We start from the raw sequence: 18,761 nt of genomic DNA on the forward strand, positions 1-18,761 counted from the left end.
GAAGGAGGTTAACTAGAGCAGGAGGAACCAATGCATCAGTGGATACACCAAGGACGAAAATGTCACTGATTTCCCCCAGCCACTATTGACTGTCTATAGTTCCATGATGGAATGTTGAGGATAACTAATCTTGTGTCGATCTTATACAGGTAACCCAGCTATTTTTCTGTGTGGCTGGCTCTGAAGGTCATTTCTGCAGTACTAGTGGAATAATTCCCTAGAGATAAAAATCTAAAGTGAGCAAACACAGTCTCATTGAAGGTCCCCTTAAGGGACAAGGGCAGTCAGTTTCCTGATATTAATGAGTCCCCAAACTACACTTTGCATTTAAGCATAGAAAGACAAAGGTCTTATCTTAAAAATTAGCATAGTCTGCCATTCTCCTATCTTCCCAAATTCTCTTAAAGGAAGTGGGAAGGGGAGAAACATAAATTTCAGACAGCTGCCACTACTGAGTGTCCCCAAAGAACTCTGTGTAGCTGCAAGATCCAAATATTTCCCACCCAACTCCCTGGGTCATGGAGTCCTCACACAGTGCCACATCTACCATCCTCTCTGTGTCCTACTAATCCCTCACCATACCTGGATTTGCCTGGAAATGGCATCAGGTTCCCAAGCTGTCTATCTCAGAGCCCAGCCACATGATAGTGAAGTCCCATAACCAACTGTTACCTACAGTTAATGACAGACACCCACGGACACTGCGTGTTCACTGTGATCAGCTCAGAACCACAGCTGTCTGGCAGAATAGGAAAACATCACTTGTGAGATTCCTCAGTTGCATTACCCCTGCCTAAAAGAAGGGAAGGACTAAAAGCAACAACTTTGCAGAATAAAATCCATGTCCTCAGCTCTAGCAGCCTGTTGTTAAAGATGGTCCTCTGAACCAAGGAAATACCCTCTTGGGGTATTCAGTTGTGCCAGCTTGCAAAATGTCAACCCAGCCAGGCTAGCTGACTGTTTACAGCCCTTAATGGAGGAGTGTGAAGTCTCAAGCCCATCCCTGGAATATCCATCTCATTTCCACTACCTGTTATTTGTAACTTTGCCTTAATTGCATGTAACCTAAGAATGACTTCGGGGGGGGGGCTCCATCTATGCAACAATGGGGGGGTCCAGTTATAGGATATTTGATCACACTGTGTGAAATGCACCTTCTGATTGGTTTAATAAAGAGCTGAATGGCCACTAGCTAGGCAGGACTTTCTGGAGAACTCAGGGAGGAATCAGAGGGGTCACCAGTGAGACATGGAGAAGTTAGATGTACAGTATGGAGGAGAGGTAAAGAGCCACATAGTAGGACATAGATCAATATAACCAGGTTAATTTAAGTATTAAGAGCTAGTTGGGAACAAGCCTAAGCTAAGGCCACGTTTTTATGATTAATAAGAAATATCCTTATCATTATTTAGGAGCAGGTAATCCAAAGAAAGTCCTTCTACAGAAGCCCTCATCTTTGCTGAGTAAAGAATTTTCAGGTGTGGCCTGTTGGGTCCTGATATGCAACCCTTCCTCTATGTTCTGCAAAGAAGTCCAATAGTCTCATTGACTTCTCCCAGGAAAGAATTGGGTAGAAATGTACCTCAGTTTTTCATAAGGACTTTAGGAGAAGTAGACATTGTTTACATCTGTATTCCCCTACAGAGAAATGTTAGCAGCACAGGCTCCTCCTCAACATGAGCAAACCAGTGAGAATCCCTTATCTGTGGCTGATACCAAAGGAGTGAGAAGGACCACATCCATGCTGCCGAGAGGATCTCACTTCTGAGGGACTTCAGTGAAGGAGTCTTACTCTCCCCATCCACATTCATGATGCAAGCTTCATATTCACAAACATTCTCATCTCCTATTGTAAAGGAACGTCGTCACTCCACTTCATCTCTATGTTATAGAGGGAAAGAGATCCTTTGCAAGCTCTTTCCCCAGTCACAGAGTTGCCTGTAAGCACTGAAAATGTCTTTTTCCAGAATATACCATTCTTGTCATACTTGAAACAAGCCTTACAGGTACCTAGTACCATTGGGCAGCCAGTTTATGACATTACTCAATAAAATGAGAAATTTAAACCAAAGTAGATATATTATTTATAGGAATCTTTTGTGAATGTCTTATTTTGTGTATAGAAAGATGACACCCCAATTCTGGACCTCATATTTTCTCACTCTCACAAACAGGGTTCAAAACATTCAACTGGGAGTGAATAAGGGTGAGGCAGAAATGGTCCATTCCTAGGACTGGAGAACAGATCTACCACTGTTCTATAAAGGATGCCTTTGGATGAAGTAATTTGCTAATGAAGGCATCATAGCCCAAAGTTACTTTGGTATAAAATAATCCAAAAGCAAATCTATTGACCTGGCTGTTAAAACTGCAGAAACTCTTCCATGGATAGAAATCTGTGACTCTCTACATACTTTAGATGTGAGGACAGCTATGTCTCAGGTGACCAAGAGTTAAGATTTTGAATCATGGATAAAGGGGTGTGTTAAAAAGGAGATCTGAAGAGTTTTGCCTCTTGCCTGAAGAATAACATACTCTCAGTTCATAAAACTCGAGTTAGTCTTGACCTTGTACACCACACTTCTACCTCTTGCTTGAATGTGGAGGTCTTGATTGAACTCATAGTACCAGTGGCTATAGCCATCAAAACTACATGGAAACCCTACTCAATAGCCAGAAGTGACTTGAGAAAACACTCTTCAGGCCATGCACACAGGGTGTTGGATTGAAATACAAATGTTTATCACTGGAAAGGACCCTGAGTAGAAATCTCAGCCATCAGATTCCCTCACTACAGCCAACCCACAGAACACTATGTGGTTTCCTGGAGTACCTGGTTAAGACTATGAGACCATACCCTGACTCACTCACCAGGGGAGAAGCTACAGTCAATCAGTCATATCTGTCCTAGGTGCTGGTATTTGATGTGCAGTTGTGCTCTTTACTTACAACATTGCTTAAATACCATTCATTTCATCCAAAGAATGTCTGCTATCACAGTCAAAGAGCCCAGTACTTCTTATTCTGCTTTATCACACTTGCTTTTAGCTTGTTACCACAAATCAAAAACAATCCTTTCTTGACAATTCTGAAATCTAAAAGGCTCTGAAAATATACAACTGCTATGCAAAGTAAAATTTGACTTGGACTACTGTGGTGCTATTTGTAATATTTATAATGTTTGACTATAGGGTGCCTCCCCAAATCTTTCTGGGGACATTTTCTATTGCATAGTACGGGAGTTTATAAGCTTTTCCAATTGTGACACCATCTCAACTGAGAAACTACTCTGTGTCTCCATGTTTATAAATATGTAGGATAGGAGTGCAAATCAAACATTTGCAGATAATAAACAATTCTTTAGTATACGTATAATTTTACCAATGATTAAAAATTGCACATTAATGAGATTTATTAGGTCATAAATAATTCAATATAGAGTGAATATTTTCTTCTTCAGGTTGGAGAGCATCTTCAATGTTTTTCTGGGTTACATGCTATTTTTATTTTATGATCATCAATAGTGAGAACACTACTTCACAAAAGTATATAATACAAGAGGTAGGGGTATTTTAGGGCCATTTCAGAAATTACTCAAAATCCGTTCAAATCCCAAGCCAATATTTTTATATAAAATGGAAGTCATCAACTCAAAAAGCAATTTTTAAAAGCAAACATTCTAATAGTAGAATCCAAACATATGCTAATTTATATATATTGAGGGATGACTATAGGAAAATACTGAAAGCCTTTGTTTTCCATAATTAAGTAATTATGTTTCTATAAGAAGAAAAAACTTTTTACGTACAGTAAAAACTGAAATTCACAACACAATCCTCACAAATCTAAGCTAAGATATTCCAAGCAGCATTCAAGCAATGCCCACTGCAGTCTTACAGAATGATGGGACTACAGTGGTTATGTGGTATTTTTACCAAAGTTGTGTGACACAACCATAGCAAATATTACCAAAGCCAGTACTACCAGAAGCTACTTGGATTCATTAGACATTGGATTTTGAATTAAACTTTGTTCACTGTAAGTTCAGAAATTTTAAACTATTAGCAAAATTTTTGACTCCTGTATCTCCTGCGTTCAATTATGTGGTCATGTATTCATACTTCTTGTATAAAGTCTGAGATAATCTGAATTCTGAAACATATCTTGGCGCAGATGTTTTGATGAGTAGAAGGCATATACTACTGAGCACAGTCCTTTAAGGCATGGTACACAGAATCACCTCTAAAGGTAGCCACACTGTATTCCCCTGAACCTGGGTTAGATGGCAAAAAGAACTTCATAGACATTAATTACAATGAGTCTATGAGGAGAAATTATCCTGGATTGTTCCTTAGAACATGAGCTGTTAAAAGAAGAGGGCATTCTCCAGTAGGAGCCAGAAAGACACAGCAGAAGGGAAGTGGGAGATTCTAAGCAGGAAACATCCATCATTAGCCTGGAAGGACCACATGGAAAGAAAAGGGCTGCAAGCCTCCTCCAGGAGCCAACTGTTCCCTAAGTGACACCATCAGCTAACTGTGCCCTGACTGGCAGAGAGAAAACATGGCTTTCACATGACCCATTTGGCTATGAGTCCTAACGAGTGTAAGGTTTTCTTGAGAACCACCAGACAGCTGCCCATGTGGCATGATTTCAGCATTGTAAGACCTTAAACATGCCACACTAGGCATCCAACCTATTTTAACCAGTACTGTTTTAGTGCATTAAGTGTATTGCTATTTATTTTCACAGTAACAAAACCCCCAAGATACCTGCAGAGCATAGCCTCTTGGCTTCACTCTCCTCCTGGACACTAGCCTATGAGCCTGATCCCAGTCAGGCTGTTCTCTTCGCTGGCTCCCCCACACATCATGTTCTGTGTTTTCACATCATTGACACTCTGCGCCCCAAACCTCCCCCTCACCCATCTGCCTTTCTAGCATGTCATCATCCCCATTATCCTACCCTTACCCAAACCAGTGACCATTACCCTCCTGAAAACTGATTAAACCCTGCCTCATCCTTGGCTTCAAGATGCTTCCCTTCTCCTCGGGAGAATTAAAACTCCATAAGGGGTAAGATCTTGTTTTATGCCACACCATAGGCTCTCTAAAACCAGCCATGACACATGTTGAACAATGTGAGACTAACCACTTGTGGAAGGAGTTAGTCACACAAACAGACCAAGAGTACAAGGCAGTGAAGCGTGATGTCAGGGAGGACACTGCAGCCAGCACAGGCCAGGCTTCCAGTGTTTCTACTGAAAATAATCCCTCCTAGTCACTGGGACTTGCAGTTCTCAAAGTTCTTCTAAATACATTACCTCATATGATTTGTATGCAAAATCCACAGGGCAGGTGTTTGAATCGAGTCTTTGAACTCATATATAAAGAAATGGGGTTGACTGTGACACTTCCATATGTCACCTTTTACTCATTCTCCACTTTACTACTATCTCCTGTCCCCTTTGTCCCCACTTACTGTCTCCTTTCTCCCTTTGTTTTTGTGACCCACATATTCTGTTACTTCCATACATACTTATAAGATAAAACACCAGAGGCCCCCAAATTTATGAGATTTTCCCAGATGGTCCCAGGAACAAACTCTACCACATGCCCTTAGGTTCTCCCCCTCATGTAGAACCACCAGGCCACTCTGTGATAATTCATGCAAAGTACACATAGAGCAAAAAGCAAAAGACTAGAGCCAGGCCATGGACAAACACCTGTGTGAGGAAATCTCAAAGGAATAGGATAGAGGATAATTGAGCAAGACACCTGACATCCTCCTCTGGCCTCAGTGAAGTGTGGGCACATACACATGTGCATATACCATGACCATCACACACACAATGTATCTAGAGATATTTTTTTTCATCATAATAGAGTTTAGGCCTGTTAAGACAATGGAATTTTAAAGACAATATCCTTTTGTTGCAGAGTTAGAATAAACTGTAGCTAAAACTTGAAAATCTTTTCTAGGAATTGAAGTTCATTTTAGAAACATATAAAATGACTCTCCTGGAGCATGGGGGATCAGGAAGGTTCATTTGGGGGAAGAACAGAGAAGGAGAGCAAAGAAAGAGATACCTTAATAGAGGGAGCCATTATAGATTTAAAGAAAAATCTGGCACTAGTGAAATCTCCAGGAATACACAAGGATGACCCCAACTAAGAATCTAAGCAATAGTGGATTGGCTACCTTAAATGCCATCATAGAGCCTTCACCCAGTAGCTGATGGAGCAGAAGTAGAGATTTACAGCTAAGTACTAAGCCAAATGCCTGAAATCCAGTGGTAGAGAGGGAAGAGTGATGAGCAAAGGGGTCAAGACTACACTGGGAAAATCCACAGAAACAGCTGACCTGAGCATGTAGGAGCTCGTGGACTCCAATCTGACAGCTGGGAAACCAACTTAAGACTAAACCAGGTCCCTTGAACATGGGTGTCAGTTGAGAGGCCTGAGAAGTCTACAGGGCAGTGGAACCTGTATTTATCTTTAGTGCAAGAATGGGGTTTGAGAGCCCATTCCCTATGGAGGGATACTCTCTCAACCTAGATACATGGGGTAAGAGCCTAGGCCCTGCACCAAATGATGTGACAGACTTTGATGATCCCCCATGGGAGGCCTCACCATCCCTGAAGACTGGATGGGGGTGGGATGGGGAGATGGTGGGGGAAATGGGAGGACAAGAGGGAGAGGAAACTAGGATTGGTGTGTAAAATAAAATTGTTTTTAATTTAAATAAAAATTAATTTAAAAAAATAGAAAGATGACTCTCCTTACTCTAACTTCTTCCTACAGGAGTTCTCATCTGAAGGAAAAGATCTAGGATATGGTGACAAATATTTTTGTCCTGTCTAAAAACATACCAGAATTATGAGAGTGGTGACTGAGGTAGAGTCACAAAACAAGGCCACTCCAATCTGTGATTTAGAGGCATACCTTGCCATCTCTTTGAGCACTGATTTCTTTATTTTATAAAAGAAATCCTTGTAGTTGTTTTGTTTATATGTCAGAAGAAGTTATGAAATGAATGGGAAATGAAATGACAGCATGAGAAAAAGCTCTAAGGCAAACAGCATGTGGGTATATGTCAGATGGGTTTCTACCCCATCTACTGCTGCGGGAAGCATGGGAAGCCCTCCCTGTGTCCAAACCACAGGTCCTCTTCCAGGAGCCTCTATGGATCCTGGTGGCTTCCCGCCCCCTTGACAGGAAGTTTAGAGGCATGGCTGTGCTACCTGCTCTGCAATCATAGTAATGTAAGACGGACCAATTCTTTTCAAAATGTAAAGCTGTTCAAAACTCATGGGAGATTTCCAATTATTTCTGAAAATAGAGTAAAACACTGACCCATCCCCTTCCTATCTGCCCTTGCCCACTCCCAGTGTAACAAGACATTCACACTTCCCCTTCTGCTTGATTCCCTCAAAGTCTTTTTCCATGCTGCCATTGGCTGGAACTGTAGCCCCTTTGTTCAAGTCCTCATAATGGCCACTCAGGAAGCACTGGCCCAAGTTTTATGGCAGGGAAACCCATACTTTCCCTCAGAGCACTTATTACTGTGCAAAATTAAACATCAGTTAAATCTCTCCCCACCTCCCCACCAGTAAAGTTCCTGGTGGCAGTGGTTATTTTGACTCCAACTTGTTATCTTGAGGCTTTAGTTTTGAAAAAATAAATTAGTAATTAAGTTAGGCCTGGGATGCTGTCCTTGCTTTCTGTAAGCTAAAACTATTATTGAAAGAGGAGGCGAGGGAATCAGCCAAATACCTGGCAGATGTTAGGGATCAACTTGGTACATTTGTATTTATTGTCTCTTTTACTCATCCACAAATTCTACTAGATAGTGTTCATCTCACTTGGCTGACACACAAAACTATGATGGAGTCGCTAGTTTACACTGTAGTAACATAGTCAGGGTTTACAAGCAAAATATACGTTCACCATTAAGTAGAGTCTACAAATTATAAGGAGACTGCCATTCAAATGCAAAGATCAAAGCCTCCCTGAGCATCCCACTGCTAGAAGGAACTTCAGCCAACATCCCAGCAGAATTTTATAGGATCCCACCTGTAACATGGGGAAAGCAGAAATAGAGAGAAAGAGAAAAAAAAAAAACCAACATCCATATTTCTGGAACCTAACTAAATGTCTACTCCCTTCCCCATCACTTTCCATTTGAAACTTTAGTAGACAAGGGAAGGAGATAGTACTACTCTAATCTTATGATATGTTTAGGTTCTGGGTTTTTTGTTTTTGTTTTTGTTTTTTGTTTGTTTGTTTGTTTGTATGTTTTGGTTTTTTGAGACAGGGTTTCTCTGTGGCTTTGGAGGCTATCCTGGAACTCGCTCTGTAGATCAGGCTGGCCTGAAATTCACAGAGATTTGCCTGCCTCTGCCTCCTGAGTGCTGGGACTAAAGATGTTTAGTTTCTATTTTCATCTTTTATCTTAGTTTTGAAAAATTAATTACTCTGACAATGTAATTCAAGCACAAAGATAAGCAGGTGCACTTGGTGTTCCTTGAGGTTGTTGCTACTGCTCTTCACTTTAGGGGTGTTACAGAGTGGTTTGGAGAGAGTTTATTGTAAATATGCTGAGTCCACAGTAAGTACGAGAAAGCCTCATTGAGAAGATGAGGGAAGTCCTCAGGACTGATGTGAGGATCCAAACCAAAATTTAGAACTTTGCACTAAACATTCCAAGGCTGATATGTGTGTCACTTCTTCATAAGTTTCACAGTAAGGACACAGTCTCTAACTAGTAAGAGTCAACAGTTGAGTGGGCCAGAGAGACAGCTCAGCGGTTAAGAGCACTGGCTGCCCTTCCAGGGAACCTTGGTTTGTCTCCATCACCCTCATGGCAATGCACAGCTGTCTGTAACTCCAGGGAACCTGACGCCCTCTTCTGGCCTCTTTAAGCAATGTGTATACATGGTGCACATACATGCATACAGAGACTCATACACATAAAGTAAAAATCAAATAAATAAATCTCTAAAAAAAGAACTAACAATTGAGGAGTGACTTGGAGATCATGAAGACTAGCATGTTGCTTAACCAATCCTACCCTCAGTTTTCTCATTTGTAAGACAAAGACAAATGTGTCAGGAAGGCTCAATCAGGCAAACCCTTGCCCTACAAGTGTGAGGATTGAAGTTCAATACTCAGAACCCATGTAGAGATGTCGGGTGGTGCATGCTTACAATGCCAGCACCGCAGAAGCAGAAACAGGAGAATATCTTGTCTACGGGCCCCCAGTTTGATCTGACTAGTGAGCTTCAGGCTACTGAGAGACCCTATCTAAAATGAGGTAAATGGATTACTTCTCAATGACACTAAAGATTGTCTTCTAGCCTCCATATACATGCACACATACCTGTACCCACATGTGCACAGAGGTACATAAAAATGAGTAAAATGGACAAAGAAAATCAGCAACTAATTGACAGTATTGCAGACACTGAAGGAGACATTCTGGGGCCTGATCTGCCTTTGCCACATAGTAACCCTTGAGTCATATTAATGATTAGAATATTATCAGACTAAGAAGGTGGGCGGGACAGAGATAACCATATCCCCATGGGCCAGCCTCAAAGGGAGCTTCAGACAGCTGCCCTAGTTACTTATAAAACACATGGACTTGAATGTAAGCATTCAAGAGGAATAGCAAATCCTCTGTTAATTCACAGTGTAATTAAATTTTTGGCAGAATACTGTACTTTGTAATATACTTTATTGTTCTTCCAAACTATAATCCAAGAAGCAAATTATATTTGAGCTTTCTAAAGTACTTGGTCCATAAAAGAATCCACACCAGTTCTTAGCATAAAATTCTATTCTATGGAGAAAGCAACTGTCTCTATATCATATGCAGAATCCATGAAGCCAAAAGGATACTCATGTTTAGAGCCCTTGCATTTATAAAAAGGAAGACTCACATAATGTAATCTAACTTGGGAATGGTCTAAGTCTTGTTCGTCATGTATCTGTGAGTAAAGCTTTACTGGACCACATCCATACTGGATCATTTGTATACAGTCATGACAAGAATTGTTTGGCCCACAAAGCCTACCTTATTTACTATGTGACTTTTACTGAGGAAAAAACAAAAAAAAAAACAAACAAACAAAAAATGTTTATAATCTTCTATTACAGAATTGGGAGAGGGAGGTTGAAAACCTTTAAAAATGTGAAACTTTACTAAGGTACCAGCCCAACTGGGGGAAATGTGATGCTTAACCGTACACATGAAGTATAAGGTTTAAAAAAAATGCCCCTATCCACCTATATAAGGTGAATGGAAGGGCCTTAAAGGTTGGAGGTGCTTGAGCTTGCAGTCCATACTCTATTTGTATCAATGGCTGCTTCCCTCCCCCTCCCTGGGTGTGGGATTTTGCACATTGGTGTGTAGGTAAGACTCACGTGGGCTTTGTCTTCATTCTTGGTTGGTGTTGCTCTGGGTCCTGGCCCTGATGCCTGCTCTGCAGCTGCTTTCCCAGTGACATCCTGAGACTCCAGCTTCCCTAGTGTTTGCTCACCACAGTTTTGTGATTTTGTTCCCAAGCTGTTGGTGGATTCTTCAGCCAGAGCTTTCCTGCAGAGAAACACCAGGGAAATGATCAAAACATTCTTCAGCAGGAACAGCCCTTCCAAAGCAGATGTCTACAATCAAGCAATGTGAAAAACAGCAGCAGCTTGCTTATTATTATGCTTATCATCTGGTAGGTCTTTAACTAGAACTTTAAAAATATTAACTAACTCTTCACAACAACCATCTGAGGTTATCCTTGCTTTGCAATAAAAGTCTCAAAGAAATACTATAATTTACCCAAGATCACATAATGGCTTTGTCAGGATTTGAACCCAGAGTTAGCTAGGCTGCCAGTAGTACATTCTGCCTTCATGTGGCCATTCAAAGAATATCCTCTGCATCACTGTGTGCTCATTTATAGTTTTAACAACAGGAGAACTTGAGTAAGACACTATTAGCTTTTGGGCACTGAAGTTAGGTCCATGCATCTGTTCCAATTTGAGCTCACCAGTTCAGAGCAAGGCTACCCAGAACTCAAAGAGGGTACCCAACAGAGATGATCATCACCTGCCTCTATTCCAAGTCACTTTTGTGTTCAGCTGACTATTATCAATTTCCCATGAAAATCTCACTGCCCCTAGAAATTTCAGACTCTTACACCTACCCTTCAGAGCACCTTGGAGGATTCTGGCATTCACCTGTATGGGTGCCCATAAAGATGGCTGCACTCCATCTTGGCACAAGGACAGAGAGTTCAAAGCTGTCAGCAAGTCATAAGACCTAAAGGTCAAAGGTGTGCCTACAGAAGGATGCTTTTGGCTGTCTTAGTCTAAATAACAACAGACCTGAATCTGAGGTGTGGCTACTCCTGACCTCAAGGCTAGGGAACAAGAAGTTGGAGCTAAGGTGTAGTTACTTGTCTGTTTGTTTCATATATATGTACTGTGTTCCCCTTTTTGGATAAGGTATATAAGAGTGCTGAAATATAAACTTGGGGCATTTCAGTATTGACTGATCTGCCTTCCTGACCTTTATTCTGTCTGTCTTTCTTTATTGTCTATAGATAGGCTTTCCCTCATCCACACTCAGGTACGGACTTGGGGCCGCTCAGCTGGCTCTGATTGCAACCCCACAAAGACCACTCCCGACACAGCTGGTGTACCCCAAGCACTCAGAAGTTTTCACCACTCGCCATAGAGTTGTTCAAAACCAAGTTGAGGAATTCTGATCATGCCCTCTACTTGAATTTCTCTCCTAACCTTCCATAGCTGGGTACCCAACTCTTCCTTGAAGACTCAACTCAGATTTCCCCTGTTCTATGCATCCGAGGGCTGGGCTTCCATCTGAAACAAGGAGATTCAGTTTAGACCTTAGCCTAGTCTCCCTCTGAGCACAGCCTGCATTGCAACAGCTGCTTGTGGATCCATCCTTCCTTGTTTCCTCCTAAGCTGAAATGAATTCTTCTGATTTGCTTTGCGTTCCTGTCACAGGAACTCTGCCATGCAGCTGCAGACAGCTGGCTCAGCTCTCATAAATGCACCGAACACTTGGATGCATCCTGTGGTGCTGCTGCAGAAAGATTGCTGATGGAGCAGTGGTGGAGGAACGGCAGCCAGCATGCTCATGCAAACCAGCACCGGGGTGTTTGTCAGAGCCACAGAGCCATAGTTTGGCAGCACTGCCGGCAAGAAAGAAAGGAACTTCTGAACGCTCAAGTGATCTTTCTAGGAAGATCTAACGTGATTCTTTCGACCCTCAAATGTCCCCATGTTCTCCTACCACAAGCTGTGAGCAAGAGGTATCTCTGCAGTGTGTTTTTGAATGTGAAATATCCCCACAAGCTCATGTGTCTGCATACTAGCTGATGGCGCTAACTGGGAATGTTGTAGACCCTTTAGGAGATGGAGTCTCACTGGAGGGAGGGAGTCACTGGGAACAGGCCTGGATGTTATATACCCCAGCCCCACCTTCTGCTCACCCTGCTGTCTGACTATAGGCATAATGAGACCAGATTCCTGCAACCATGCCTTCCCTGCCGCGGTGGACTCTATCCCTTTTTGGTTTTGAGACAAAGAAACCTTTACTTCCTTGAGCTGCTTTGGTCAAGTATTCTGTCACAGCAATGAAAAGAGGGAACTAATGCACACACCCTTTTGAAATGCAGCCAGTCTCCTACCTGAGCCTTGAGTCCTGCACTGCTCTAAGATGAGCCCTCTCAGCAAGGATCTCATCACACAGCACGTCGTAGGGTTTGTCTAGATGGTGTTCACCCATCACCCAAACCCACACCTTCTTGTCAGCGCCCAGCTTCCAATGCACAGATTTGCCATTCTCTGCAAACAGAACAAAATTTGAGTTGAACAAATTATTTATGGGATATTATGCATCCTGATTACGTTAGTATTTTCAGTCTGGGGAGGCAGCTTGGTAAAACAAATCACTTTCAACCTGCTCAGGGGCTGTGACAGTTTCTTTACAAATATAATGGGCCTGGTGCTTGCACCTGCCAGATGCTGAGAGAGGATGAATGCTTTCATAGTGATCGTTATCATTTAGGATAAGAGAGTGAGCTACCATCGGTTACCACATCTTAAGACTAAGAATTTTCCTATTACCCAGAATGGAGCAGCTGCTCAAGCATTTGGTGTTTCCACTACCATTACATGGCCTCAAAAGCATGTGTTTTAAAGTTAGACTGGTTTTATTCAAATATTAGCCTTGCTACCTACCAGCTATGTGATGTAGAAAAATTCATATCTTTAAAACTCGATATCCTCATCTGCCAAATAGGAATACTACCATCCATTACAATGATGGCTGTAAGAATTGGCATGCTAAGGATGCCCTTGTATCTGCCACATAATAGGAGTTCAACAGAGGTTAACTGCTAACACCAGCCAGCCTATTATTTACTTATGGGCTGCTTGGAGATTCACACCAGCATGTGAGAAGATAATACTACCTGGGTAGTATGACACTTGGTGAGGCTACTTAAATAACCCTTGTTTGTAATTGGTCCTGGTGGATGTATTACATCTAGTTTCTAAGCTCCAGAAATGTAGCCAGATGGGAGCTTGGTCCCTGAGACCAGGGAAATGTGATGTGTGATTAGGAGAGACCAAGAAATATAGTCCCTGAAGTAAAGGGACAGATCTGGGATCTGCTCAGGTCATTGTGGTCCAAAGTTAGGTCTAGCCAACACCCTCAAACCATCCAAGGGTGCTAAATGTGTGAATGGGATGTAGCAGATGCAGATCCAGAAATCCACACTGGGGCTGCCATTGGCCTTAAGCTAAGCAATCCATGTATTCATGTACTATTGGCCCATTTCAGAGTGCTGTCTCAAGTTGTATTACAAAGCAGGCTGCCAGACTTGAGCTCCATTTTCTGCTCTTCCCCAGATAGATGATCTAATCCCACAGTTTCGGGGAATTCTAAAAAAAAAAAAAAAAAAAAAAAAAAAAAAAAAAAAACACTGAGCAGAGTGAGGCAGATTTGTGCAATCTTCACCACAGACCTAAAAATCAGAAGGAACTTCCCTGACCCTGTTGTCACAGCAAGAGACACAGTGAGGGTGGAGCCCAGGATTAAGGACAGATGGCACATGGCGCTCTTCTGGGGGTAGGCCCTGGAGTCAGCCTTTACTGGCCGTGCGGTTTCAGGACATGTCAAATATTTCACTAACTCTAGAAAGCTGTCACACCTCATAAAACTGCCTCTATTGCACACCCCTGAGGCCAGCTATAATATTTTTATTATGCTCATCTCTTAACCTTCACTTAAGTAACTCTCTGCTAATATTTTTGACACAGAATACTGACACCTAGAACAGACCATGGTTGGTTGCCAAGAGAGGCAGACTCAGAGCCCAGAGAGTTGTTCACCTATGACACAGTATGAATGTCCCCAAAACAATTTTTGTAGTCATCACTGCCACCTGCAGCCTGCAGACTATGGGGAAGGTCTTGCCCTAGGGTGGGACAGACAAAAGCTAGGACTGCAGATGAGCAGAGGAGAGTGTGCAGGGACTCAAAGTAGGAGAGACACAAAAAGAGAACAGAAAACTGAAGGGGGGTTGGGAGTACTGTGACCACAAAGAAACACTGGCAAGTAGTAAAAGGATTAGATTCAAAATGTCACCCTTAGCCAGGTGCTCCAAGTCTCTCCAGTGAGTACCCTGTGTTCTGCCTCTGCACCTCCAGAATCCCTTGAGTAGGTTCAGAAAGCAAATGAGGTTGAGACTGGCCAGGTGGACTTGGAAATTAGTTTACATATATCACTGAAGTCACTGGAATAGCTGGGCTCACAGAGAGAAGGAAACCAAGAAGAGATCCTTGGAGAAACATGGGTTTCTTTGGAGACAGAGGAAAAGAATTCAAATCATTTATATAAATAATATGCAAGTGGAAAATTCTGATTCCCCAGATAACTAAGTAGGGTAGAAGATGACTGGGAAAGTGCATGGCCATGCAGAGGAGAGGGAAGAGAAAGGCGGCATTAAATGATGCTGAGGGGACAGCAAATATCAGGGACATGGAATGGTGAGAACTGGCTTAGGCAACAGGTATGTGTTCTAGAGTTCATCAGTGAAAAGAGGGTTCAGCATGCATTTCCACAATGTATGAGGAAACAGATAGAGCTTATACCTGGGCTGTTGGAAGGTGAGGAGGTAAGGATGCAAGGAAAAGTCAAAGGGGAATGATGGACAGAAAAGCTTAGAGGTAAAAGGAATGCATTGGCTGGAGATGTATCTCAGCTGGCAGAGTGCTAACATACCATGTCTGGACTCAACTTTAGACACAACCATAAAATCAGGCATGGTGGCGCAGGCCTGTACTCACAGCACTTGGGAGGTGGAAGCAGGAAAACATCCTTGGCTACTTAGAGAATTGAAGTTCAGCCTGGAATATGTGGGGCATGGTAATTAAAAGAGGAGGAGCAGAAGGAGAGAGGAAAAAGAAAAAAACAAAAAACAAAAAACAAAAAACAGAGAACAGGCATGTGCAGAACCATGCAGCCCCTAACACACCTCTTTAAAGGAAAGCCATAGCCTTAAGAATGCTGAACGTGGCATGCAGAGTATCTCTTTCATTAACACTACCTGTTCACTCTGCATTTTCCATCTACCTCCTAAATGTATGTACTCCTAAATGTGAACACGGGGAGGAAGGCAGTTTGCACAGCACTTCCACATAATTACAAGGTCTTTTGCTTCTCTAGGCTTTTAACTGTGACTATACAACCACAGGTCTCCTTATGATTGCCATCGCTGGGCTCTTACCCAGTTATTCTAAAACCAGCTTTTCCAGATAAGTGGGTCCATCTTGCTCAGGGACTACATCATAAAGAACTGCCAAGCAAAGACCTGTAGTCACACCTGGTTCTTCAGAGAAGTGTTTTCTATGGACTAAGAGACTTTCCCTACATGCAAAGCCTCTAACGAGGCAGTGTTGTAAAAGGTCCCATAAAATGGAGTGGCATTATCTCTTTGTCAGGGAAATGGTCAGACTGATATTCTTACATGTTACAACATAACACTGTTGTGTTTGCTGCTTCTTTTGTGATGGGTCCAGCAGGATTATAAGCTTCCCATGACAAGTCAGGGATGCATTACAGTACCTCCTTCCTGGGGCATCAGTGGATGCTCATACTAATCATTACATGGGCTATCCCTAACCCTACTTTATCGTGAGTCCATTGAGCTCCTGCAAAAGCATTTCCCCAAGATAATACTATGGCACATTGATAGAATTCAGTGTTGGTCTATGTGCCTGCCAGAAGTTGGGCTCCCATGACAACACTAAGATAGCTCAAAATCCTGAGATTCTACACACTGCCACCCACAAGTGCCTGGAGTCTCTTTCACCACTCTGCCCTCTCTTCTAAGAACCCTCATTCTCAAGCAGAAACCAATTATGAGCTTCAGCTGCCAGTGACCTCTGAGTCCTCATGCTATGGCCATTGTCCCTTCTGAGTGGTGGATGCCTGCACTATACTCAACTTTATACACTACTCTAGGCCATTCCTAACCAGATTTTATTGTGATGCTGTGACAGCTCAGAAAAGGAACTTCTAGATAATATAGCCACTGCATTCTGATCTGTGACAGCAAAACCTGTATTTAAAGATTTGATCTAAACTGAAATTCTAGGAGTGGAAAGAGAACCAATAAGATACTGGATAAGCTGGGTTCACCTAAATCAAGGTGAATATAGTGTTCTTTCTCATCTCATAGGGTGACATGGGGGTATGAACAAGCCAGATCCATCTCTGTGTTCATTTTAATGAAAGCCAATGCCAATTTTTATCAAGTCTTCTTCAAATTACTTGTATTTTTCTTCTATAATTTCTCATTCTGCTAGATATGCTGGTTATTAACGCCAAAGTCATTTCAATGTAATAAAATCATATGCATATTTTAGAGACAGAAAATTATGTGACATGCCTGACACCACAGTCCCAAGAAGTTACTGGTGGATGGATGAGTAAGACTTCCAATCAAAAGAGTAGACAGAAGAAATACATCAAGAAGGGAGAGTATGGGGCTTAAGGGCAGAAAGTGGGATGGGAAACACAGTGACTGGAAGACATGCAGTACCAGGTAGCTCAGAGTTAGACAGATAATATGGTAAGGAGAGAGGTCTGGTCAGCCTGCTCAGACAAGACCTGGATTTAACTGCACTTGGATTCAAATGCTGGTTCTAGCTCTGATTCATACAAATTGCATCTTTCCATTTATTTTTTTTATTTGCAAAGGAAAGGGGACAACACTGCTCTCACAAGAATTAGATGAAACAGTTTCAATGTGAAGCTTAAGCCTGCCACAGAATAACAGACCAATACCCTGATAGGAGAAGCTCCATGGAACAGAAAAGGCAAAGTGAAATCTGTAAGATTCAGTGACTGGGGGTAGGCAAGGGTCAGAGAGGAGTCACAATGCCTCCCGGCCATTGAGCTTTAGTAACTAGGAAGAGAGCAGAGTTGCCATCATGACAGTGTGACAAGCAGAAGCAGGGGTTGATGAAGAACCATAGGGAAACTTGGGAAGAATTTTCTTTCTAGCAAGTTTGCAGGGATAGTGCACCATCTGAATAGAAGTTCTCATGAAGTAATCACAGTCAGACCAAAACTTGGTGAAAAGTCTCCTGGCAATATGGGTTTGAGTCATTTCTAAATAGAGGAAAAAAGGTTAAACTATTTGTCTAGCTAACATTTCCAGAGACCCCACTGCATTCCAGCTCTGCTCTGTGGAACCATGCCTCCTGGAAACAGAAGACTCGCTAAAAGGAATATGCCTGTGGGAACAGTAAGAATCCAACAAATGGAGATGAATCCAAGCTTTAGTCACTGTTCTATAGCTATGAAGAGACACCATTACCAAGGCAACTCTTACAAAAGAAACTATTTAACTGGGGCTTTGCTTAGTTTCTGAGGGGTAGTCTATTTTCATCATTGTGGGCGGCATAGCAGTGTGCATGATGCTGGGGGGGGGTAGTTGAGAGCTGCATTGTGGATCCATAGGCAGATAAGGAAGGGCGGGGTTGGGGGCAATGCTGGGACTGGCTTGGGCACTTGAAACCTCAAAGCTCATGCTAGTTATACATCTCCTCCAGCAAGGAATGCATGGAAGGGGTAGGAGGAGAGGGAAAGGGAGAGGGTAAGGGAGATGGAGAAAGGTTTAAAAAGAAGTGAAGAGGAACCACAGGTCTTCCATTACATAGCCTCAGAAGTCAGGCTTTATACTGAGCACAGTAATCCTTTCAAACAGTTATATTCTCTGGTGGTTAAACCTTAAAATACATGCACCTATGGCAGCCATTCTCATTCAAACTACCACATGTATCTCAAGCACATGTATCTCAAAGGCAGATGAGGACACACCACCCCAGCCACCAGGTCTTTGCCTGGGCTTTGGGCTCCTATCCTCTGTTTCATTAAGAGCCAATATAAAAAGATACAGGGGAACCATGTTCTCTGATGGTGTTAATGTGATAAAGCATACAGGAAAAGTGTCACTTCTGTTTTAGATATGGGCAAGGCATCTTTAGAACTTCTCCTAAGCCCCAGTTAAACTTGCCATGCACCACATTTGTTCATAGTACCATTTTGGAGAAGATCAAAATCAGGGTCTGTTCCACCTGAGGATGACCAGCTATTTGCCCAAGGCAAGTTAGTTAATGATTGGGCTTCACTTTCTTCCACCATGAAATGTAAACAGTACTTTA

At 42.3% G+C, this 18,761-nt stretch overlaps 1 protein-coding gene across 1 annotated transcript in view; it reads right to left on the minus strand.

The window, feature by feature from the left end:
* Positions 1 to 18,761, minus strand: part of Sh2d4a (SH2 domain containing 4A) — a 53,440-nt gene that overhangs the window by 30,982 nt on the left and 3,697 nt on the right. Inside the window, exons 2-3 of the mRNA XM_051181928.1 lie at positions 12,713 to 12,869; positions 10,428 to 10,599 (exon numbers count right to left, since the gene is read on the minus strand). Of these exons, the coding sequence (XP_051037885.1) occupies positions 10,428 to 10,599; positions 12,713 to 12,869 (329 nt within the window). The remainder of the gene's footprint in view (positions 1 to 10,427; positions 10,600 to 12,712; positions 12,870 to 18,761) is intronic.

Source organism: Phodopus roborovskii, unplaced genomic scaffold (genome assembly GCF_943737965.1).
Source record: "Phodopus roborovskii unplaced genomic scaffold, PHOROB, whole genome shotgun sequence".
In the NCBI taxonomy this organism is placed as follows: Eukaryota; Metazoa; Chordata; class Mammalia; order Rodentia; family Cricetidae; genus Phodopus; species Phodopus roborovskii.